Below are 25,473 nucleotides of genomic sequence, written 5' to 3' on the forward strand. Positions count from 1 at the left end.
ACGAGAAACCAGATACTGGAAATATACTATAATTCCATGAAGAGTAATGCCAATGTAGTGATTGTGTATGATGAAAGTACTTTGTTTTTGAGGGCATTGCTGTATCTACCAGAACTGGGCGCGGTGACTATGAAACCTAAAGGAAAAGTGTGGCTTATGACAGCTCAGATGGAACTCTCAGCAAACCATTATGAAAGGCAATGGGATATACAAACCATCCATGGAGCTCTGTCCTTCACCATTCACTCAAATAAAGTCAGAGGATTTCAACACTTTCTTCAAACCAGAAACAATTTCTTGACAAAGGAAGATGGTTTCATCAAGGACTTCTGGGAAAAGGCTTTTTGGTGTGAATTTCAAGATCCATTTGTTAGCCAGGAAGGTAAGGATCTCTGTACTGGTGCAGAGAAGCTGGAGAGTCTTCCTGGGACATTTTTTGAAATGAACATGATTGGTCACAGCTACAACATATACAATGCTGTCTATGCCGTGACACATGCTTTACATAATATGCAATTACACCAGGCTAGGCAAGGAGCAATGATGAATGGAAGGAGACTGAATCTTCAGCCATGGCAGGTAATGGCCTAAGAACATCAAGATGGCAAAATAACAGATCTCTCGATGCAATACCAGATTTTTTTTCACCACTTGACTTAGACCTAAGTCAGATAATCTCCAGCAATCTAATGTGTCATAAAGATTGATTCATAGCCTCCAAACTTGGTTACTGGACTGAACAATGGTAGTGGTACTTTAATGATAGAGCACCTGCATTGTATACAGAAGACCCAATTTACATCCTTAGAATTTCCAATTAAAACTCCTCAACTGAAGACCTAGGAAAGACTTCTGCATTTGCCCTGTGAGATTTGCTTTGAGGAAGTAGCTAGATTACTGTGGTGGAAAGGACAATGTCAGTATGAACACAATTTTATACATTATCTATAAACATCCTCATGTAATTTTGATTTTCTTTCCCATTTAGCTCCACCACTTTCTGAAACTTGTCTCATTTAACAACTGTGTCGGTGATGAGGTTGCTTTTAACCAGAAAGGGGAATTGATTGTTGGATTTGATATAATAAACTGGGTCATTTTTCCAAACCAGACATTCCAAAGAGTGAAAATTGGAAGTGTAGATCCCCAGGAAAATGGGTTCACAATTCATGATGATGCCATCACATGGCACACAGGTTTTAATGAGGTAGGGACTGTTCCATTTTGAGTGTTTTCTGGAGGTATAATGTTACTTAGAGTAAATGTGTGCATATGCATGTGAACATGTATCACATTGGTAAAGAAGTCCTGTAATGCTACTTACCCACATAGGAAACTACCGGCAGTTTATGGAATGTCAGGTGCTCTTCAGAACTTTTTAAAACCATTGTTTTGTGCCCACAACACATTTATTTAGATAAGCAGATCAGATACAAATATCAAAACCACTGGTAACATGATTTCCAATTGGTAATATTCTACTTCTTCCCATTTATGGAACAGACACTACCTCTTTCTTTGTGTACTGACAGCTGTCACCCTGGTCACAGCAGGAAAAAACGGGATGAGAATGAGTTTTGCTGCTATGATTGTGTTGCATGTCCAGAAGGGAAGATCTCAAACCAATATGGTAAGATATGTAGTGTGCAGTGTTACCTTATGATCCTAAGGAACATAAATGATAGTTCCATGTTCACATCATGATGGATGCCAGACCACGCAGGAGTATATGCTGCAAAGGTTGTAATCTGGAAAAAGATTCTAGTTAATCTACAGCTTTCTGAAAATTTTCCTTGGGAGCAGTTCTTTCAACTTGCAATAGTAAATCAAAGAGGGCGGCAGAAAGAATTTGTTTAAATTGTGGCCTGGATCACTAGGCTAGTGTTTCACAGAATCTGTCCTCAAACATTTTCTTTCTCCATAAAAGACATTTCTATATTCTTCCTTATTTTCAGAGAACTTGCAAATCTTTTTAGAAAGCTGGTCATTGCAGGTTTTGAGCTTACCTAAATATTATGAAAGTTGGGATATACATATAAATACTTCTAATACACATATGAGTGAGGCTAATCAAGGTTATTATTATTGTTATTTTAAAAAAGAAAGTCCTGATGCATCATCAGTGGTCCTGGTATGAGCTCTGTAATGAGCACTTCATGTCATATTTATGGGGAAATGCAGGAAGTATAAAATGTTTTAAATTATTATAGGACTATTTTCCTTTTCAGACAGGGATGACTGTACCAAATGTCAAGTTGACCAATATCCAAACAAGGAAAAGAATTCATGTATTCCTAAGATGGTAACCTATTTGTCCTATGAAGAACCTTTGGGGATTAGTTTAGCTACCTCAGCACTTTTCTTTTCCATGGTCACAGTTCTGGTGCTAGGAACATTTATAAAACACAATGACACTCCCATTGTCAAAGCCAACAACCAGAACCTCACCTACACTCTCCTCATCTCCCTCCTGCTCTGCTTCCTTTGTGCACTGCTATTTATTGGAAAACCTCAGAAAGTGATGTGTCTACTGCGACAAATTAGTTTTGGTATGGTCTTCTCCGTAGCCCTGTCTTGTGTGTTGGCCAAAACCATCACTGTGGTCCTGGCTTTCATGGCAAGCAAGCCAGGAAGCAGCATGAGGAAATGGATAGGAAAAAGCCTGTCTAGCTTCATTGTCCTTTCCTGCTCCGTTATCCAAGCAGGCATTTGCATTGTGTGGCTCTTAACCTCTCCTCCATTCCCAGATGCTGATGCACACTCAGTGACTGAAGAATTTATACTGGGATGTAATGAAGGGTCTGTGACTATGTTTTACTCTGTTCTGGGATATATGGGCCTCCTGGCTATTGTCAGCTTTACGGTGGCTTTCCTTGCCAGGAAGTTACCTGATAGCTTTAATGAAGCCAAGTTTATCTCTTTCAGCATGCTGGTCTTTTGCAGTGTTTGGTTGTCCTTTGTCCCAACATATCTGAGCACCAAAGGAAAATACACGGCAGCTGTGGAGATATTCGCCATTTTTGCATCTAGTGCTGGATTACTGGGTTGCATATTTTCCCCTAAATGTTACATCATTATCTTGAAGCCTAAGCTAAACAATAGGGAACAGTTATTAAGGAAAAGATATTGAACAGTATAATGAAGTTTCAAAGGGTGTTTGACAACTGATTCCTCCCCCATCTCTCTTTGTCAGAGTCTCCCATTTACTTCTGCCTTGGATGTCGTCTATGTCCTTTTAGCAAAGTGGTCTGGCATTGAGTCACACTTTAAGAAAACTGTCACTGGATACACTTCTCCCTTTCATTTCCACCCCTTTCAGCTTTTTTGGGGGGGCAGGCGGGGATGTGAGGTATCATTTCGACTCCATTTCAGTAAGCAAAATATTCTGAACCATGTCACATTCTGAAATGTTTTAACCTTGCAATTAAATTCTGCGGAATCTGAAGTTGATGGCATGGGAGTTTGAACTGGGTCTCTAGCATTAAACAAATTTCCTGTTGCAGTACCAGTGCTCTGGGCTTCCCTCTCACCAGTCAGCCAAAGTTCCTCAGAGGAATAGCATCCTCGGTGCTGCAGTGCTCTCCTTAGTGCTTTCAGCTGACTCTACAGATTGAAGCCAATCAGGTTCCACCCGAAACCTATGGAAAGTTGTCATGTACTGCAAGATTCTTTTTTCCTATGTTGATCACCAGCCTGAGCAATTTGCCTTATTGATAGTCTATTTAAATTTCCCCATGCATAACACCTGAGAGACAAGACACCTCTGGATACAAGTTGTTGGGAATAACAAATGCAGGAGAATGCTATTGTGCTCAGGTTCTACTTGAGGGTTTCCCACAGACGTCTAGCTGGCCACTTTGAGAATTGGATGCTGGACTTTGGATGAGCCTTTGGCCTGATCCAGCAAAGCTATTTTAATGTCCCATAGTTACCCTGCACAGCCTTCCCACCCACCCAGTCTCAGTCTTCTAATTGCCCTCAAGCCTTTTTTGCCTATGCCTTCTGCTTCTGTTTGGTTTGTCTCTTTCAGTAAGCAAATTCACATAAGTTCACAACTATACCTCCTTCCAGTCCCTCATATGCTAATTGCTTTACTTGCCTCAGAACTACACTTTGGATCTAAGCCTATCAAAAATTAATCCCCAAATTAAACAAAGATCCATGTGGACATTGAGAAAATTCTCAAGCGAGACAAGTACGTATTCCTTAGAGTTTTAACAGCACAGTCTTTCAGGATAAACCAGATTTTTTTAAGATTTCAAAACCCTATTCTTCCACTTTATATTACTATTGCTCATTGTTTTCTTGTGGATTTCATGTCACAGAGTTACTAAAGATGGGTTTCTTTACTTTGTTCTTTGCCATCTGTTTGGCAACATTGCAAGGACAGTTTCCTTTGGCGTTATTTAAATCAGTTTGATGTCAGATGTCACTGTGTTTCTTGCTGTATTTTCAGTTCCAAATTGTAAATGTAATAGTCTATAAATAAAACACTGTTCATTGGACTATCCCCACAGTATATGTCTCAAACTATTCAAAAATTGTGGTGTGGGCTCATGCATCTCTTGTCTCATGGGAGAAGGAGAAAAACAGTGAGAGAAAAGCATAAATAAATTTAGGTCACAAAGGAGGTGCTGTGTCCATTTGTTTGTTTTATCCTTCCATTCTTAGGCACCTCTGATCTACATGAGGGGTGTCTAAAGAGCTGGTAGTGAGTTTAGTCTCTTTGTTCTGCTTGTCTATACTTGCATCTGGGATATAAAAGTGGCCAGTAAGAAAAGGGGTTACGTTGCTTCATCCATCAAAACCAAAACTATGATAGGTTCATTACATGCATTTGGCATATATCTCCATTGCATTAAAATTATAACTCATTTGGGATTTTTTTTTTTTACTTATTTGGGAAGAGAGGGGTTACCCTTTTAAAATTGGATAAACCACCATCAATTTTCAACTGAAAGGGATTATGATTGTTGAGTTAATCTCAGTAAACAGATTAACAAACACAAGGAGTCCACAATTGGAATATATTTTACATATTTCCAGAGGCAACAAATCAATGATGTTTACTTCTATTGTAAGTAGAGTTGCAAATGACTGCACTTTTAATATGGAGATTTCATGCATGCAGTGTCAAATGGGCATATATCAATAATTCAGTATTGTGGTTACCATTCCAGTGCATTCACTCATTTAAATCAGTAGGGCCAGTAACAATACTCATTCAATAAATAAAACTAGCACATTGTTTACTAGATAAGTATTCATGAGGATGATTGCAGCATGTGATGAGAGGAATCTTTATTGCATATATTAATATTGCACAGCATGAAGCAATTTGATGCATAAAAACCGACTCCTCTTGGAATAAAACATCATCCAGACCCATAATTATTGTTCAAAGAACTTGTTCAAAACAGGTACAAAAATATCAATGATACATCCAGAAAGTTGTATAAAGCATATGCATATTCAGACATAGGTTCTTCTTCTTAAATATAAGTCATAATTACTATAAGAGCAAAAATCAAATCTCTTGTCTCTCCCATAGCCTACATTAGCCTGCATCCAGCCTAAGGCTCTGTAGCACCTGGAGGGGCATCTTATCACATCCTTCTCTTACTGTGCCTGGAAACAAAAGACCAATAGGCAACTATCTTCAAGATGGTGAATTTGCAGTTGAATATCCTCATGGGATCTAAGGTTAAACACACACATGAGGACTAGCAGAGAACATCAACAGTTAATTATCAACTAAGAAGCTTAGGAAGCTTCCTTCTAGCTTAGTATGCTCCAATGGAATGTTCTAATGTTAAGCCCTACACAATATACATACAGGCATTTCTCTATTTCAGTGTGTTACTAAGCAATTATGCTTAACAATCTTTTCAGAGGATTACAGGCACCACCCACATGACACCTGCATTTTCCCCTTCTTTGCAGTGATACCTTCTCCCTCTGGTCCTGACCACAATATCTTTAAGATCGCCTATTATTGTTATGAATAGTCACTTTCTGTTCAATTGTTTGAAGGCAATGAACAATAAAAAGAGCAAACAAACAAACACGTTAAAAATGCACACATACAAAATCCCCAGCATACATTTAAAACAAAACTTATATCATACAAAAGAGATAATCTTGCCACAGACCATTTTTTCCAGCCAGGAAATCCAGTTGGGACAAACATACATTTAATTGCTTGTAGAAAATATGGATAGTGTAAGGTTACCAGATTTTTTTCAATGAATCCGAGGACACTTTTCAACTTCAATGGATTTTGTATTTGTAAATCCGGGGGCTGTCCCCGGGAAACGGGGATGTCTGGTAACCTTAGGATAGTGGGTTCCTGTAACATCTCAATGGGAATGATATTCCACAGGACAGGGGCAACCACCAGGGGTGTCAACTTGAATAAAATATTCAGGGGTGGGGCAGGTAACCCCCAGCCCACATAATCAATCAGAAGATGCAGCGCGCACACATCATTTGAATAGCAATGCCCATCAAAAAAATTATTGTGACCTGAAGGCAACTCAGCTCCTAGGAGTTGGCTCTTAGGGCAGCCATACTGAATATGCTGCTCCGAGTTACTGAGGAGCAGGCTTATGAGATGTTTGGAACTTGCAGGAGATACTTTCCTGACTGCAGACAATTACTGGCTGTATTAAGCATAATGCAGCCCAGGGGTTTTTTCAGTTGGAACTGACCGGAACTCAGTTCTGGCACCTCTCAGGTGGGTGCAATTGCATTCATGGGAGACATTCATGGGAGTTCTGGCATGTCTTATTCTAGAAAACCAGCACTGATGCAGCCTTTCAAGTAAGCTGCTGAAAACCTACTTTAAAAAACAACAACAAAAAGAGTTGAGTATATTTTAATAGAAGAGTTGTTGAAAGGATACCAAAAGAAGGAAAGGCAGTTCTCAGTCTGTTAGCCCCAAATTGTTTCTCATGCTGGGAGGATTTTTAAAAGCACATCTTCTCCCCAGGGCATGATTTCACTGCTCGATAAAAGCTAATATCAGAAGACCTAGAGGCTTAACATATCACATTTTCCCTCTGCTCATCAAGTGCTCCTTAATGTTCAGTTCAGGCCTCAAAAGAATAATGTACCATTTAGGGAAAAATATGCAGACCAGTAACGCAGCACTGGAGGCTATGATAGAAAAGGTTTCCACTGCTACCATGTATTTTCCCTTAGTACTCAGATAGGCTGGAATAAAAGATAACCAAATACAGCAAAAGACCAACATGCTGAAAGTGATGAATTTGGCTTCATTGAAACTGTCCGGCAATTTCCTGGCTTTGAAAGCCACAGTGAAGCTAAGAATGGCCAGGAAACCAATGTACCCCAGGACACAGTAAAACATGGCAGCTGACCCCTCATTGCATTCCAATATAATTTCATCAGTCATTGAATCCATGTCAGTATCTGGGAATGGAGGAGATACTGCTAGCCAAAGAGTACAAATGCCTATTTGAATAAGGGAGCAAAACAGAAGAATGGAGTTGGTGAATTTCTTTCCCATCCATACCCTCATCCTGCTTCCTGGCTTTGTGGCCATGAAAGCAAGAATCACTGTAGTGGTTTTTGCCAACATGCTAGAAACTGCCACGGAGAAGATTATGCCAAAAGCAGTTTGTTGCAAGAGACATTTCACTTTCTCAGGTCGGCCAATGAATAGCAAAGCACAAAGAAAACAGAGCAAGAGGGAGACAAGCTGAGTGTATGTGAGATTTTGGTTATTTGCTTTGACTATAGGAGTGTGTTGGTATTTCACAAATGTTCCTAGCACCAAACCTGTGATGATAAAAAAGGAAAGAGTAGAAATGGATAAACTTAGCCCCAGAGGTTCTTCATAAGATAAGAATGTTATGACTTTAGGAATGCAAAACTCCTGGTCCTTATTTGGATAATAAACTTCTGGGCATGTAAAACAATGATCCATATCTGAAAAATAAAAAATAAATGTGGTTTTGATTTCTCAAATGCATTATAATAATACCTTTATTCATTACTGTTGTTGTTGCTGCTGCTGCTGTTATTTTGTTGACAGTCTAGCAGACTTTTAATGGCTATAGATTTCTAACTGGTTCATGTTTACATCCTGCCCACAGGCACACATATTTTCTTAAAATTTCATCTTCCAGAAAATGTTTTCACGGAAATCTAGAAAATTCATGTAAAGCTGAAATACAGAACTTGATTCCTTATACCCTTATCACAAAATGTCATATCTCTTACCTGTTTGGTTTGAAACTTTTCCTTTTGGACATGGGATGCAATCATAACAACAAAAGGGCTCCCCTTCCTTTCCCCTCTTATTGTAACCGGGGTGGCAATTTTCATTACACAGAGAAAAGGGCAGTGCCTTTGCATAAATGAAAGAGAAGAATGTATAATACTCAGAAATATGCAGATCACAATTTTCTGACTGGTTGATCCATTGGCTGTTAACACAATGTAATATTGTTCCGCATTACATTTTAGTCTGTTCCTTCTTCCCTACACCCCAGAATGAAGACGCAATACAAGGGGTATATAGTCATAACTTTATTTATGTAGCATGTTAGGGACCTACAGTTGGTGCAACTATAAGTTATTTTTCTTTCAAGCCAGCATCCCTCTATTGAGAAGACTACTGAGCTAGACTCATGTTGTTACTTTACTAGGGCAACAACACTTTGGCTCAAGGATGATAAAGATGATTCATGCAGGAAGCATCCATGTTCTCCACTCTCCATAAGCTGGTCAGTGTTCAGAAGGATGAACCTCCAGGTACAAAGAAGATCCCACCAACCCTAGTCCTACAAGCTGAGTGGCAATGAGAAGTAGGCTGGCTATTGCCCTTAATCCAAAAGATGTATGGAAGTGCTCACCAAGGAATGCTGTCCTAAAGTCCCTCCCTGTTCACATTACTTGGTGATTCTGACAGAAGAAAATGCCAAACAAACTAATCAACCACCACACCCAGAATGAGGAGCACACCCAGATGGACCAGTAAGGAGCAGGTGAAAAAGGATGAGCCAAATGTCCAATCATGGATGAATGCAAAAAATCCTACTTTAGAGCTCAGTAAGAACTAACTAATCTTGTACCACGTAGAATGCTGGGGCAGAGGGCAGGGTTTGTTCTTCTCACTCTGAATACATTTCTTTGTAGCACTGATTACCATCGTCAAAAATGCATTGCTGCCTTCTAGTATGATAGGCACTATTAAGGAAGTGTATGCAGCTACAAGACCACATTCAAACATTTCCCCCCCCCCCTTATCTACTTATACCACTTCATCATTTTCCAGAAGTGTTCTTTCAATTACATTTTCCAAGTAGACTTAAGTGCAATATGTCAGGACCCTTTAGACCCTCTACTTTCTAGAGCAATAAATTAGCAGTATGCCATTTCCAAACAAGGTCAATAATTAAAAGGGGCTCAATAATGCCTAAATGAACTGACTTTGCAGTTCAGTAATATGAATCTGACTTTGTTCAATGATCAGACTGATGATGTGGCAAACCAGTTTCTGAACTGTACCACTTCAGGCCAGATCACACTTATTCCTGACATCTAGTTTTCAACATGCAGTGATTTAATTTGTTCTCAATGTCAAGACTTCAGTCATGTGAGGTTCCACCTGCAATCTGCAGTAGAACAGTCCAGTCCATACACATACTTTACTATCTCATAAACAATATCCGAGACCTTGGCCTCACCATTTATTTAGAATTTGAAGACTTCCATAAATGCCTGCATTCGGATCCTACCTGATTAAATTTGCTGTGCCACATGATAGCATCATCATTAATGGTAAATACTTGGTGTTCAGGAGCCAAAGGATCCATTTTTCCAACTTTCAGTCGAATGAAGGATTGGTTTGGGAAAGTGACCCAGTTTATAATATCAAATCCAGCTATTTGTTCCCCATTATGGTCAAAGGAAACTTTGTCCCCAGAGCTGTTGTTAAATGAAATACGTCTCAGAAGATGATGAAGCTAAATTGAAAATAAGACAGAAGTACCCAGTGAAACGTATGGAAACAATTGATACTGCTAAGCAAATAGAGACCTAGTGAGTGACCACTGGGAGTCTAGTATACATATAATTTATCAGTGTGATGGGTTTGTTATTTTTTAAAAAGAAATGAAGAATCACTTGTGAGATTGTAAATAAGATAAACTTGTAAATAAGGTATGTCCTTTTTGACCTGCAAACATATGCACATCAGGGTTATTTCACAATCCTTATGCATGTTTACAATTAGTTTACAGCAGCTGTGAAAAAGGCAAAATGTTAGGAATCATTAGGAAATTGATTATAAAGTGTCATTACACAAATCAATGGTGTAACTACAGTTGGAATAATCTGCAGAGTTTTAGTTGCTTGTAAAGAGTTCAGAAATTGGAAACAAAATCAATGGTCTGGAGCAACTCCTCTGAAGGATACATTTTTGGTGAGAATTGGACAGATGGAGGAGGGAGAGGTCTGTGTGGAGTATTGCTGCAGCCAAATATATATTATGCATAGTCTGCTGAGGGCTTTACCTGCCATGACTGCTTATTCTGAAGGTTAACATAATTTCCATGCACCATTGCTTTAAATTTGGATGTGGATGATTGCAGAGTGTGCAAGGCATGAGCTGAAGCATAAACTCCATTGTAAATGCTATAGCTGTGGCCAGTCATGCTTCTTTCAAAAAAAGCCCCTGGAAGGCTCTCTAGCTTCTCTTCCCCGGTACAAATATTCTCATCCTCTTTGTCTGCAACCGAATTTGACCATGCACAGTTGAAAGATTGCTTCCAGAATTCTCTTATAAAGCCATCACCTTTTATCTTTGTAGGGTTTACGCTCTGAAGAAATTTGGAGAATCCTGACACTTCACTGGAGTGAATAGTGAAGGACAGTGAACCATGGATGGCTTGAACATCCCAGTTCCTTTGATATGAAAATGATCCCAAGTCCATTTGGGCTGTCATAATCCAGACAATACCTTTTGATATATTTTCCGTGTAATTGAATTTTGGTAAAGACAGCCACCATCTTATTGCTGTTGTGGACTGCGTTTCTCCAAAGAAAACAAATGCATTAGCCTTGCTTTCCATAATCATTTGATATATTTTCAACCCCTGCTTCAACATGTCCAGCATACTATCAATGAAAGATATTTTCATTTGCTTTTCTACAAAAGCAAAACAAATGCCATTCTGGGAAAACATTGGAAGCACAGCCTGAACAATTCGTTCTCCATTTTCATCATCTAAAACAAGGACCCCAATCCATGTCCAGTTGAAATGCAGCAGCAACTTGAGAATCCCCATGTACTGATGAGATGCATTTGGGACCATTTTATAAAAGGGAAATGCTTCACTTTCATCATTCATTGTTGGGGCACAGCCATAGATGAGCTAAAGGGAAGTGTGGAACAAGAGGAAGAAGAAAAAGAAGAAGAGGAGGAGGAAGAAGAAGAAGAAGAAGAAGAAGAAGAAGAAGAAGAAGAAGAAGAAGAGTGATGATACTATTGCTCAATAGTCAGCCTTGTTCCCAAATATCAACAAGTAAATATTGGTCATGAATGAGAAATTAAGGAACAGGAAATAGACCTCTTGTTTTGAAAATGGTATAAATACAAAGGCTATGATTATATTGGTTCAGGAGATCACACTAATCTAAAAGGGCACTCCCCTTCTCTTTACTATGGCACAATTAAAACATTTTTTTGAATAAACCATACAAATATTGTTTGATTTATTTATTAAATATATATACTACCCTACATCCAAATATCACAGGGCAATTTACAACACTTAAATCTGATTTTCAAACAGTAGCTAAATTCTGCCACTCAGTTTTCACAGATATAAAACTTAGCTTGGAAGACAATAGACATTTTAGGCTTCAATCTTTCACCCAGTTTCTTGGTAGTAAGTCCCTTTGAACTCAGTGGGTCTTCTTTCCATCTGATGTGGCTAAACTGTGGTCTTACATATGTTGTTAGAATATCACTTCTGTCATCCCTGATCACTGGCCATTCTGGCTGCAGATGATGAAAGATGGTCCAACAACATCTAGATTACTTCTAATGTTTCCAATCACATTGTTAATGACTTGTTAAATTTCTGCGTACTACTCGCCACACTGCCTACCTGTGGGATTTTGTAGATGCTTAACAGGGCTGCCAAGTTCATGGAAGTTTGAGAGTCCAGTCCCCCAATGACTGCTATCAGATTGCTCTGAGCATTACACATGAAGTTGGGTCTAAACCTTTCCTGTGCATAGATGAGATTCATGGTGGCATGGAAGGTCCATCTTGCATTGAAATAGCTGTCATAGATGTGAAAACCCAATGTGGTATTGGGCAATATATGTGGGTTTTCATTTATCTCCTTTACCGCAAATGCCAAGGCCAGGATGTGCTGGTAGTTTTTAGTCAGTAAGCTACAAAGAGAGTGACATACTGCATCAGAGGGATATTCTGAAGTTAATACAATAATCATTACTGTCTTGTTTTCTCCTCAGAACAGAGAACCTTCAGAATCTTACATCACCTCAAATTGCTAAACATATTGTGCATGGGTGTGGAAATGCTGGGTCTGATACAGTAAGTGTATCAATGGCACTAAGATTAAGGTGATGTAAGAAAGTGACTCAGTGTGTCACAAAAGGAGAGAGAGAGGCTGAGGGGCACAGCACTGGGAAAGCAGTAAGACCCAATGCAACTGGCCATCCCCTGCTCCTTCATGTTCAGTAAAAGAACATCATTACTGGGCTTGGTGGTATTCAGGGTGAGGAATGGCAAGTTTATTTCCATCCCATAACTATGCAATATCCAGTTCCAGTATGAAGGCATAGGAGCTTGTTAAAGCTAAGCAGGTCTGGGTCTGATCAGTGCCTAGATGAAAGACCACTTAGGAACCATGATGTTGCTTTTGATTCTATGATGGAAGGAAGGCAGGAAATAAATTTAAGTAGAGAGAGAGAGAGAGAGAGAGAGAGAGAGAGAGAGCGCACGCATGGGACTATCTGGATAAATTAATATTGCTTGTTTGGGAATTGAAGCATAAAAATGACTCCTTACGCAGGCTCCTCAACCACTGACTGGTGTGGGTGGTTTGTGAAGGCTATTGTGTCTGAAGTGATGAAAATCACAGAAGTGAGGCCACCAATGAGGATGTCACCTGGCTGACAATACTTGTGGATAATAGCATAGGGGTCACTGTTGACGCATTTAAAAACATCAAAATGGCACATTGTGTGAGGCAACAGCAAGAGCAGCAGTGCCAAGATCGCCAACAGTCTCATCCAGAATACGATTTTTCCCTTTACACACAGTTGTCCTAGTTTCTCAACTGTCATGATTACAAATGAGGTGATTTGATGCCTGAACTGGAAAATGTGAATCAGCACAAACCTGTCTATCCATCATTCCTAGTCTTGAATTTGATGTGGTTTATGCATCCTTTACAATATTGGCTAACAGTTTTGCTCAGAGCCAGTGAAATTCCATAGAGACTTTTTGAATAAAGATAATTGTTCATCAAACTTCCTTGGATAATTATGGTTGTGCATTCTGCTTCAAACTGGTGAAGAAAACATGTTTGTCACAGCTCAGCAAAAGTATGATTTTCTCATTCAGGGACCAGAACTAAGCACATGGCTGTGGGCCTCAAAAGAATGTTAAAACAATGCTGGCCAATTTCCTGATGTTGCTGAGCTACAACTCCCATCACCAACAGGGAGACCAATGAGCCAATACACTTCACTCAACGCTGGCCTGTGTGAGGATGTGGCCCCCAATCCATGTTGGGGGCAACTCCCCAACACAAGGTCAACTACCAGATTCCTATCAGGTAGAAGGTGGGCTGCCTGATGTGGGATACATGCCTAATCCACATGATGTAAGTGTGCCTTCAGTCAGAAGCGGAGCTAGCTGTTCTGGCACCTGGAGCAGTGCACATGCCATGCCCTGCGGGCAGGGCTCACCCCTCCCATGGAAGATACCCAGGGCGGACAGCACCTACTGCACCCCCTTCCTCTGCCAGTGCCTTCAGTTGCCCAACCCCTACTTTCTTGAGAACATTGCTCAGAAAGTTTCTTCAGGAGGGCCAAACCTTCACTTCGTTTGAGGCAGAAGGTACCATTACTTCCCACAAGAAAATATTAGCCACTCTCAGAATGCACCCCATCAGTGCCTCATGACTTGACTGCACAAGCACAAATGGGAAAGTTTGAGGGGGCATGTGGTCAGCCAAATCCATGCAGTTTTCCTGCCCAGGCTGTAGCAACTCAAACAGATCCAGATGAAACTAAGATATTACCAAGGTTTGATTCAACTGCAGTATCAAGTTCAGAGAAAACATGAACAATTTCGCCATCAAAGTGGTTAGCAAATTTGTCACACATTCCTCTATCTGGGCAGGACATAAGAAGCCCATTTGCCACTCAGAACAGATCTTCTGGACATAATGGTGGCACAAAAGTAAACTCTCTTCACAGCCATCACTGCTACCAGGTGCTGTTATGTGCCTCAAGCTGTGTTTTGTCATGTTTGCTTTGGGATTTGTGTCACCTGCACTCTGATGTCTAGTTCACTCCATAGACCCAAGGTCCTTGGGAAACAGTGGACCATTCCAAGCTCCATCATACTGGAGAAGGGCTCAGAAGAGTTCATCCCACTGTCCCATAACAAATACAGGACATCAGTGGGAGCACCAGCCGTAAGAACTAGAAATTTGCCAAGTGAAGTCTAGAATCCTTCTGATTCCAAAAGTCTTCTGGGGCAGACTACCTTAATGGTACCCTAGCCCCTGCAAGAAGAAGCAATCACAGTCAGTCCAAATATCACTAGGGAGTAATCTTTCCATAACAATGGGGAGACAGTCAAGCATACACACCCAATAACTAGATCACTCCTAATCTGCCCTATAACAAAACAACAACACAAAGCAAAACAAAAGCAGATAAATTATATTGGGGAGACACTGACCTGTTTTCACTCCTTGTCAGCTTTACCAACCCTGCTTGTCATCTTATTGGGTCAAAACTGTGGAACTGTGGAGCGAGTGAGTGGAAACAGCTATTCCTGATCATTGTCTGCCAGCCAGCCAGCAAACTACAAAACCAGCCATGCTGATTGGACAGTCTCAGGATTGAGATGAGGGTGCCCACTTTCAAATTTTGTTTTGGTTTATGCAGAGCCTCTTATGTGGGTTGAAATACTCAAGGGCACTCCTTAGTGAGAGGAGGTAGTAGTAGTATGGAGAGGTGTAAGGGATTATATTGTGCAGATTAATAATCCCTTTAATTAATTTATTTTTAATCAAAAACTACCTCATCTTTCTTTTTTAATGAGTTGTAGTGATCTAACATGGTTGGACATTCTAGGGGGCGGTGGAATAATTTTTCTCCTTCTATCAACCTTCTATCTTTATGGCTGAATTTGTATATGGCATGCAAAGAATGTGCCACTGCATAGACTGCATTGCAGACATTGTAGCTGCATCCAGTCATGCTCATTTCAAACACACTTCTGGAAAGACTCTCCAGGTTCTCTTCCCCATTGAAAGTTTTATTCTGCTTCTTCTCTTAGTCCATAGACAATTCTAATGAACAGCTGAATGCCTGTTCCCAGAAGTCTTGGATAAAACCATCTCCTTTTGCCCAGGAAGGTTTTAGCATCTGCAGGAATCCTAATGACTGATATGAGTGTGCAACAAAGGATATAGACCCCTGAAAGCTTTATAAACCCCAATGTTTTGAGCAGAACACAGTGCAAAATAACACTAGGATGTAGCAATCCACACTCTACTCAGAAGTGGCAAAGAGAAGAAGGGTGACACAAACAGCAACATTCTCACTATTTTTTATTGTGTCCTGGGTTACATGGGATTCCAAGCCATTTTCAGTTTCATTGTGGCCTTCCTAGCTAGGAAGTTGTCAGACAGTTTCAATGAAGCAAATTTCATTACATTCAGCATGTTGGTCTTCTGTAGTGTATGGTTGTCTTTTATTCGCTCTTACCTGAGCACCAAGGGAAAGTTCATGGTGGCCGTGGAAATTTTCTCCAGCTTGGCTTCTAGTTTTGGCGTGTTACATTGTATTTTTGCCCCTAAATGTTAGGTTATTATCCTGAGACCATCCTTGAACAACAGGGAGCACCTAAAAAGAAGGTATATATAGGAACTGAAATATTTGAATATTGTAAAAAAGTCAGTGACCTTCGGAGAATTGAGGCATGGCAGATAATGTTGTAGCTTTAAGAAATATGGTTTATTCACCTATTTGCACCTTTAGTCTGCATGGAGGGAGTCCAGCAAGGTCATTTCAAGAGGGGCTTGTACCCCACAGTAGTGCAGCCCTGGAGCCCAAGGCATCTGTCCCAGCCAGCTCTGCAGCCAGCTTCTCGCAAAGATGAATCCCAGTCCTTCTTCCTCCTTATTCCTTCCAGCAACCCCTGCTCAAAACCTCTATGTTCCTGTCACCTTTTAGTCCTGTCTTTTTATTGTATAGCTGTATTTTTAGTTTTCTGAGTTGTTCTTCATAGTTTTCAATGTAAGTCACTTTGGGTCACACTGTGACCACACTAATTGGTTCTGATACCAATTAGTCAGTTCTTTTTAAGATAACAGGTGTGTCTTACTAATTTGTTGTGAATCTCAACAAACATATAACTACTTACTTCTCAACCTGAGCCTAAATAAGACCATTTTTTTTTTACTTTTCCAGAGCTTAATTATCTGGCAGTCAGGTAATGATGTCATAGCATTATAAATATATGATATGACCTCAAAAAACCTCCACTATTTTTGACAATCCCCTTACTAATTCTCTGGCATTCAGATAATGCTGCCATAATATTACAGCAGAGCATATTTGACGATACATTAGCATAGAATCTAGATGATGCTTGAAACTTCGCCAGAGCATAGGTCTTGGGAACCATTCTAGGCCTCACTGTTTACCACTGTAATGGTGACTCAGGACTGATTGTAATCTACTGTATTTTTCGCTCCATAAGACATACTTTTTTCTTCCTAAAAGTAAGAGGATATGTCTGTGTGTCTTATGGAGCGAATGCATGGTCCTGGAGCCGAATTGCCCAGGGGCGAAAAGCAGATCATGTCAGGAGTGCTCTGATGGTGTTTCCTGCTTGGCAGGGGGTTGGTCTCGATGGCCCTTGTGGTCTCTTCCAACTCTATAATTCTATTCTATGATTCTTTTTTTCTCTTTTTTCTTTTGAAAGAGGGAAGTGGGTGTTGAAACAAAGCTGCTAATCGGCAAGCGATCGGGGAGGGAGATAAGGGAAGCTAGAGATAAAGGAGGCTGCCTGGGGGGGGGGGAGGAGGTAAAGACAGCAAACTTGCAAGGAGAGGAGACAGGAAGACTAAATCAATGAGGAGCGAAATTAGAAGAAAAGGAGGAGCAAAAAACTGCTCCAGCTAAGGAAAAGACACTAAGGCAAACAAGAGGGAAGGGCGTGTTGAAAGGAAGCAGCTGATTGGTAGGATCAGGAGAGAGATAAGGGACGTGATAAAAGAGTCTGCTTGGGAGGGGGGAGGTAAAAGTCCATGGATCCTCAGGATTTTTACATCTGGTCACCCCAAATTCACCCCAAATTCACCATCAGATCACATAGCATGTCCATGGCTACAGCCTGCACCAAAAAAATCACGCACCCACTGTTGCATGGGGCCGCAAGGGTGCAAAAACATGGTTACAAAGCATGGATCTACATGGATTCTCAGGATTTTTGCATTGGGCTACCCCAAACTCACCATCAAATCACATGTCTGTGACCACAGCATGAACCACAAAAATCATACATCCAGTTTCGTTCAGAATATTATTTTTCTTGTTTTCCTCCTCTAAAAACTAGGCGTGTCTTATGGTCAGGTGTGTCTCATGGAGCGAAAAATACGGTATACTGAGTTCTATCAAACATGTTTGTTTCTACTGTAGTGTCTTGCACAATGCAATACTCCTGGGAGAGCTTTTCAGACATTTAATTATGACAAATTATTAGGCATCCTCACTCACATTGCCAAATCCCAAGTGTGTCTCTCTGTGTATGTTTTAAATGAGATATCAGGCAAAGTCAATAACAATCTAAAAGCTGTTATATAATATGTCAGTGTCATTTGGTGCTACAATGATGAATTATCTGCTGCAGTCTGTTCATTGGGAAATCTTTTTTTAATGTAAAGGATCTAATGCCACTTTTTCAACCAGTTTGAAACTGGATAATAAGACATTCTGCATCAAGACATAGGCAAAGATGACAGGGGTGTTTCTTTTCCTGTTGCTCATCCTGTCACTGCAGCTGCCTCAGACTGAGTGCAAGGCACCCACTGTTATGTGTGACATGGCAAATCCCTTCCAGCTCCCATACCAGTATTACAAAGCAGGAGACATTACCATTGGAGCAATTGCAGCTTTGTATGGCTGCATATTTGATGACATATCATTCAGTGAACATCCAACAACCAAGTTTGTAGATGGACTTTTGTAAGGCTTTTTGTTTTGTTTTGTTTTGCTTTGCTTTGTCTTTTGTTTTACCTTCTACGTGCACTAAACCAGGTCATAACTGATAAATGTGTGTGAGCCAAGCATTGGCATGATCAGAAAGCAGCATTGCAATTGCTTTTGCAAGGCAAATTCTGAAGGAACCAGCTGGGAAGGGGAGTGAGAAGTTGTGTTCAATAGTGATAGGATTGGTCCCATTCTTGGATATGCCCACAGCCCAACTTTTCTTCTGGGTGTTTTATAATTGAGTAGTGCCTGACATCCATGGACACTTGATCAGGCAACCCAGCATAAACTAAGCCGGGGGTGGGGAAGTGGTATAACTCAAACACTACTAATAAAGGCTTGTTTTCTATTGGTTTCTTATTTTTGATGAGTCAGTAGAGATAATACAATCTTAAGAATTCTGATAATATTTGCAGCCATGACAACTTTGACAACTGGCATGCTGTCAAATAGATGTTATGAAACAGATCGTTGATGAAGGGCTCAATATCTGTCTTACACATAATGTAACTTTTCCTTTAGGGCAAGGACAAAATACTATCAGCATGTTTTGTCATTGGTATTTGCAGTGAATGAGGTCAATATGAACTCCAAGACCTTACCAAATGGCAGCCTTGGCTTCCACATTTATGATAGTTATCTAAATGCAAGGATGACTCATCAGAACACATTGAAACTTCTTTCCAGCTACAAAAGAATTGTTCCAAATTTTAAATGTGATAAGCAAAAGAATCTGATAGCTGTCATTGGGGGACTTGATTGTGAAATCTCCCTTTACATGGCTACACTCTTAGGCATCTACAAGATTCCACAGGTAGAATATGTGTGTGTGGGGGATGGACGGACATGATTCTTTTCAACTTTTATTTATGCGTTGTTCTACTATATCCATTTTCTTTTACTTTGTTCTCTTCTTTAAGAAAGACAGAGCGAATAAGGGAGAGAAGTGTTGTTGTTGTTTAGTCGTTTAGTCATGTCCAACTCTTCATGACCCCATGGACCAGAGCACGCCAGGCACTCCAGTATTCCACTGCCTCCCACAGCTTGGTCAAACTCATGAACACTGTCCAACCATCTCGCCCTCTGTCGTCCTCTTCTCCTTGTGCCCTCAATCTTTCCCAACATCAGGGTCTTTTCCAGGGAGTCTTCTCTTCTCATGAGGTGGCCAAAGTATCATGCTCAAGATAATAGCAATTGTCAATTTCTTACCATTCTCTACTGGTAAAATAGGTGATTTATTGCATTTCATTCCTAAGATCAGTAGAGGAATAAGGAACATTTTGCAGACACCCAACAAAGACCCATTGGCTACTCTCACCTAGTTTAGCTGGCCAGTCAAAGATGTTCCTGGTGTGTGGCCACTGTGACATGCTGACAGCTTCTAGGAGCCACAGGTGAGAGCTGAGTTCAGGGTGGGAACCAAAGGTGGACATACTAGCCCAGAAGAAGAAAGGTATGTCCCCCCCAACCAGAAGTACTACACCTTCTCTTGCACACCATAAACCCCATTGCATTTTGTCAATGTATGATTATTTCATGACAAATGTATTGTTTTCCTTTAGATTGCCTACTGTGTGAATGCTCCAGTGGTGGACAGTAAAAGCCAGCTCCCTCCATTTTACCGGATGGTACCGAATGAAGAATATCAATACGCAGGGATTGTCTGTCTTCTTCTTCATTTCGAGTGGAAATGGGTTGGGATCCTTACAATGGAGAATGATAATGGAGACACATTTGTACAGACTTTAATGCCAATGCTTTTGAAGAATGGAATCTGTATAGCCCTCAATAGCAAAATACCAGCTATAACTCATGCTATAGATATGTTGAGTTCATTTGAATCTATCCTAGATAAGGCCAGTTATCTATCCGATTCTAAAATCACAGTATTGATTGTAAATGCAGAAAATCCCACAATAACATCTTTGACATGGACAATATATTTATACGCAATGCTGAAAGGTATTGTAGAGACTTCCATAAGGAAAGTATGGATTATTACAGTCCAATGGGATTTTTCATCAGATACAATGCACAGAGCTTCAGATATACGAGTCTTTGATGGTGCACTGTCTTTTGCAATGCATTCAGATGAAGTGCCAGGGTTCAGAAAATACCTTCAGACCCTAAATCCAAACTCACCAAAAGGAGATGGTTTTATGAGAATATTCTGGGAACAGGTATTCAATTGCTTATTTCCTGATTCTAACGCAGGGAAGGAAAATGCTAATATTTGCACGGGTGAAGAGAGGTTGGAGCAGCTCTCTGGAACACTCTTTGAAATTAGTATGACTGGCCAAAGTTATAGCATCTACAACGCAATCTATGCCATAGCACATGGTTTACATAATATGTATGTGTTCAGGTCAAAACACAGAGCAATGCTGGACAGAACCAGATTTAATCTTCCAAATCTACAACATTGGCAGGTAATGTTTCACATCAAAAGCACCTATATTGTAAAATCTATTTTGGTATCTGATTGCACTCAATTAACTAGACACCAAATGTACACATACATAATTTAATTTTCCTTGAACATATTTATTTCTCCCATGCAATTGATTTCTCTTCAATGGGGGTGATATTGGATTAGTCAAGTTTATAGTATACAGTAACTTTTTTCCCTTCTGCAATTAGAAAAGACAATTCTTAAAGAATCTGAAACTCATTAATGTTACAATGAATGATCAAAGCACTGTTTCTGTCTCTCTCTCACACACATTCTGTTGCCAGAATATATCTCTTCACTCTCATGCCTTGAAAGACAACTGGTGCCAAATCTGTATAGTTTTTGGGACCAGTAAAAAACTTCTCTCTTCTCTGTTTGTGGTATTATGAATTTTAATGTATGAGGCTTTAAAAATTTGTTGGTATTATTTAGCAATTATTATATGTTTTAATTTTCTTATAACCCATTATAGGATCACTATATGATGAAGGGCAGGGTACAAATTCAACAAATGAAGAAATAAGCATTCTTTGTCTCTTTTCATTCTAGCTTCACTCTTTCCTAAGGAGCATCTCATTTAACAACACTGCTGGAGACACAGTATCCTTTAATGAGAATAGTGAATTAGCAGCTGGATATGATATAATAAACTGGGTTACTTTCCCAAACCAATCTTTTGTAAGAGTGAAAATTGGAAGGATGGAACCACAACCTATAATGGATAAAGAGTTTGTCATTGTTGAGGAGGCTATCACATGGCACTACATGTTCAACAAGGTAGGTTCTAAGTATAGTATAAGAGAAAATGTTTAACAAGAAGTGTTTCAATATTGAACTTTGATAAGCCCTCCCAGACTGCCATGCAGGGGGGCTATATCAAAATTTCACAAAGCTATTGATTAAAGACAGTGTGATCAGTTTTGTACTGTGTCTGTATTAATGCAGCATTCCTATTTAATTGATTGATTAAAGACAGTGTGATCAGTTTTGTACTGTGTCTGTATTAATGCAGCATTCCTATTTAATTGTGACAAGCAGTGGCATAGGAAGGGGGGTATGTGGGTGCGGGTCACCCCAGGTGTTATCACTGAGGGGGGTGACCGTGGGGCCTGGCCTGCAGAGCACCCAAGCCACACGTCTCTCCTGGGGAGTGATGCAGAGACTTGGTCACCTGCAAGCTCCATGCTGCCCAAAACAGCAATGTGGGGCTTGTGGACTCCGTGGAGGTTCCGCACAGCATGCTCTGCCCCGGCTTGCCCTGCCCCTGGATGTAGGGCATTTGCGCTGCCCCGGGCACCCAAGCAGCTAACTACACCGCTGCTGACAAGGAAATTAGGACAGATAGTGTAGGGTTTCCTGAAAGTTGCCTCCAGGTTAGATTGGTATCATGCATTCATCATAGGGCTGCCCTTGAAGAGCGTTCAGAAGCTTCAAATAGGTTCAAAATATGGCTTTCACACGGGGCTGGAGCCACCTCATGATATCATTTTGAACTGATCTTGGACTATATTCACTGCTTGTTAATTGCTTAAGCCAGAGGTAAGGAAATCATTCTGGCCAATGCAGAGATCATAATTTTTCTCACCCCATCAAGCAAATTTTGACAGTCACCTGTCTGGTGACCTTTTTTTTTTTGGCCTGCCCTAAAGGGATCTTACAGAAGCTTCTTCCAAAGAAGCTATTTTATGTAGTGCTTTGAAAAGTGTTTCTGAAGAGCAAAAACCAGCCATTTGCAAGGGGCTTCTGAAGATCTGACAAAGTGCATTGCACTTTGCATAGGACTTGACAGGCACCGTCAATCAGCTGGTCAGTGTGGTGCTTCAACACCTTTTTAGCTGAATCATGTTTTACATGCCAAAGATGATATAAGGCAAGTGGGTATTGCTTGGCCAAAATTCCCTCATGGGCCAAAAATCGATGGCTGGTGGGCCTAACTAGGCACATGAGCGAGACATTCTCCACTGCTTCTTTACTCTCAATCTCAGATCAGTGCCAGATTTAGGGTGGTGTGGGTGGTTCCATGCATATGGTGCTGAGTCAAGGGGGAACAAAATTTAGAAGATCGATAAATGAGTAGATCGATTTGAGGGCACCAAATTTTGGTCTTGCACAGGACACCATATTACGAAAGATTACCAAAATCTTCACTTGCCCAGATAAGTGTATAATGCAAGTGTGGGGAACTTTTAATCCTCCAGATGTTGAACAATAGCTCCTTTTATCTTTGGCCAATGGCCATGCCTGCTAGGGCTGATGAGAGTTGCAGTCCAGCAAGATATGGAGGGCCAAAGGTTCCCCACACCTGATTTAAAGACTTACAGTCTTGGATATCTCGGTGTCTTTCTTTAAAACTTTGTTTCTTGTTATTAAGCAAGTACAAGAGCAATTCATTTTCCTCCTCTGTTTATGGATAGATGCTGCCTGTTGCCATGTGTAATGAAAAGTGCCACCCAGGCTACAGAAGAAAAAAGAAAGAGGGTGAGCCATTTTGCTGCTACGATTGTGTTCCATGTCCAGATGGAAAGATTTCACACCAAAAGGGTAGGAAATACAGTGTTGTGAATATACAGCCTAATAAACCGAGTGCATTTGGCGATACACTAAATTTGTTTCTCATTTCCACTCATTAAGAGTAACCAGTAGTAATTTCTCAGCTTTCCCACTTGAATAGTCTTCTACTAGTCTCTGATAGGCCTTATAAGGTGATGCTGTTTGAAATGTTGTATATGGTCTATTGTTAAAGCAGAACCATGAAATAACTAAAAACTATTTTCATGCTTAAAGCAGTCTACATATGAGTTGTTCTGCAGATTTTAGTTTTGTACTCTCAAATTAATGTGAAAACAGGACATAATAGTACTTATGTGATAAGGTTATGCTGAAGTGACACAGAGAGGATTTTTTTTCACCTATTCTTAGTCTTCCAGTCTATGGTTTCTTAAAAATCCTATTGGAGTGCTTGCTGAGTTCTGTTTAAATTAAATTTGCATAATAGATGTGCGAAATAAATACAGTGGTACCTCAGGTTACAGACGCTTCAGGTTACAGACTCCACTAACCCAGAAATATTACCTCAGGTTAAGAACTTTGCTTCAGGATGAGAACAGAAATCGCATGGCAGCAGTGGGAGGCCCCATTAGCTAAAGTGGTACCTCAGGTTAAGAACAGGTTCAGGTTAAGAATGGACCTCCAGAACGTAATAAGTTCTTAAGCCAAGGTACCACTGTATAGAGCTATCTTGAGGAGAACAATACCATTTTTAGAAACTTCTTTTAAATACTCATAATTGAAGGGCCGTGTTTATATTGAACAGAGCGGAGCTTGCTGACAGTAGTGAATGAGGAATTGATACTGACACCTGATTTGTTCTAATTTTTCAGACATGGATGATTGTGTACAATGCCCAGAAGATAAATTTGCAAACAAAAACAGAGACAGATGCCTTCCTAAGGTCATAGATTTCCTCTCTTTCTCAGAACCATTGGGCATCACTTTATCTGTTTTTAGTTTGACATTTTCACTAATTACAGCTTTGGTGCTAGGCATTTTCATCAAGTACAAAGACACTCCCATCATTAAAGCCAACAATCAGAGCCTCTCTTTCTCACTCCTGATCTCTCTATTTCTATGTTTCCTTTGTTCCTTCCTATTCATTGGCAAGCCCCAGTCAGTGACCTGCTGTTTACGGCAAACTGCTTTTGGCATAATCTTTTCAGTAGCTGTTTCTTGTGTATTGGCAAAAACTATCACTGTGGTTATTGCATTCATGGCTACCAAGCCAGGGTCTAACATGAGAAAGTGGGTTGGGAAAAGACTCACTAATTTGATTCTTATTGGTTGCTCTCTTATTCAAGTCATTATTTGTGGTATATGGTTTTGTACAGCTCCTCCATTCCCAAATTTAGACATGAACTCATTGGCTGAAAAAATCATAGTAGGATGCAGTGAAGGGTCAAACACAATGTTTTATTGTGTTCTGGGATACTTGGGATTTCTAGCCATTATCAGCTTCACCGTGGCTTTCCAGGCCAGGAGATTGCCAGACACTTTTAATGAAGCCAAATTCATCACTTTCAGCATGTTGGTCTTCTGCAGTGTTTGGTTGTCCTTTGTTCCCTCTTACTTGAGCACAAAGGGAAAATACATGGTGGCAGCAGAGATTTTCTCCATCTTGGCCTCCAGTGCTGGGTTACTGGGTTGTATCTTTGCTCCCAAATGCTATATAATTATCCTGAGACCAGACCTGAACACCAAGAACAAGTTAATAAGGTGAAATATGCAGGAATTTGGTCTGGCAGGAGTTAAGCTTCTGGTCCTAAGAATCATGTGAAATATTATGCTTATGCTCACAATTAATAAAGGGCCAGGGTGATGACTCATGATGGGTGACCTGTAGTTAGAAATGTTGGTAGAAAAGGGGTAGCTGAGTGGTAGCACTATGGCTTTGCAGGTCCCAGCTCAATTCCCTGCTTCTCTAGGTAGGGTTGGGAGTGACT

The 25,473-nt window shown here is 40.3% G+C and overlaps 2 protein-coding genes and 1 pseudogene across 2 annotated transcripts; 2 read left to right on the forward strand and 1 right to left on the reverse strand.

Moving 5' to 3' along the window:
* The first annotated feature begins 922 nt into the window (after window positions 1-922).
* LOC128398830 (vomeronasal type-2 receptor 26-like) lies at window positions 923-3,130 on the forward strand (annotated as a pseudogene).
* A 3,918-nt stretch (window positions 3,131-7,048) lies between these two features.
* On the reverse strand, window positions 7,049-12,287 carry LOC128398831 (vomeronasal type-2 receptor 26-like). Its single transcript, XM_053360088.1, has 5 exons — window positions 12,144-12,287; window positions 10,545-11,405; window positions 9,768-9,995; window positions 8,248-8,374; window positions 7,049-7,953 (listed from the first exon to the last, which is right to left on the reverse strand). Exons 1-5 carry the CDS (start codon window positions 12,285-12,287, stop codon window positions 7,049-7,051), a joined length of 2,265 nt encoding a protein of 754 aa, XP_053216063.1.
* A 6,071-nt stretch (window positions 12,288-18,358) lies between these two features.
* LOC128398832 (vomeronasal type-2 receptor 26-like) lies at window positions 18,359-25,250 on the forward strand. The gene is made up of 6 exons (XM_053360089.1): window positions 18,359-18,501; window positions 19,048-19,339; window positions 20,088-20,954; window positions 21,527-21,754; window positions 23,392-23,518; window positions 24,358-25,250. Exons 1-6 carry the CDS (start codon window positions 18,359-18,361, stop codon window positions 25,248-25,250), a joined length of 2,550 nt encoding a protein of 849 aa, XP_053216064.1.
* The last annotated feature ends 223 nt before the right edge of the window (window positions 25,251-25,473 follow it).

The sequence above is a fragment of the Podarcis raffonei genome, chromosome 13, assembly GCF_027172205.1.
Source record: "Podarcis raffonei isolate rPodRaf1 chromosome 13, rPodRaf1.pri, whole genome shotgun sequence".
Taxonomy (NCBI): Eukaryota; Metazoa; Chordata; class Lepidosauria; order Squamata; family Lacertidae; genus Podarcis; species Podarcis raffonei.

What these genes read in the sequence shown, in the direction of transcription:
- LOC128398832 (XM_053360089.1), top strand. Translation starts at nt 18,359, where the DNA reads ATGGCAAATCCCTTCCAGCTCCCATACCAGTATTACAAAGCAGGAGAC. An exon ending in AAGTTTGTAGATGGACTTTT is followed by an intron (nt 18,502 to 19,047) that starts GTAAGGCTTTTT and finishes CTTTTCCTTTAG; the next exon opens with GGCAAGGACAAAATACTATC. An exon ending in GGCACTACATGTTCAACAAG is followed by an intron (nt 21,755 to 23,391) that starts GTAGGTTCTAAG and finishes GTTTATGGATAG; the next exon opens with ATGCTGCCTGTTGCCATGTG.
- LOC128398831 (XM_053360088.1), bottom strand. Translation starts at nt 12,287, where the DNA reads ATGAATCTCATCTATGCACAGGAAAGGTTTAGACCCAACTTCATGTGT. An exon ending in AGAATAAGCAGTCATGGCAG is followed by an intron (nt 9,996 to 10,544) that starts GTAAAGCCCTCA and finishes TTTTCAATTTAG; the next exon opens with CTTCATCATCTTCTGAGACG. An exon ending in GGCACAGCAAATTTAATCAG is followed by an intron (nt 8,375 to 9,767) that starts GTAGGATCCGAA and finishes ATTTATGCAAAG; the next exon opens with GCACTGCCCTTTTCTCTGTG.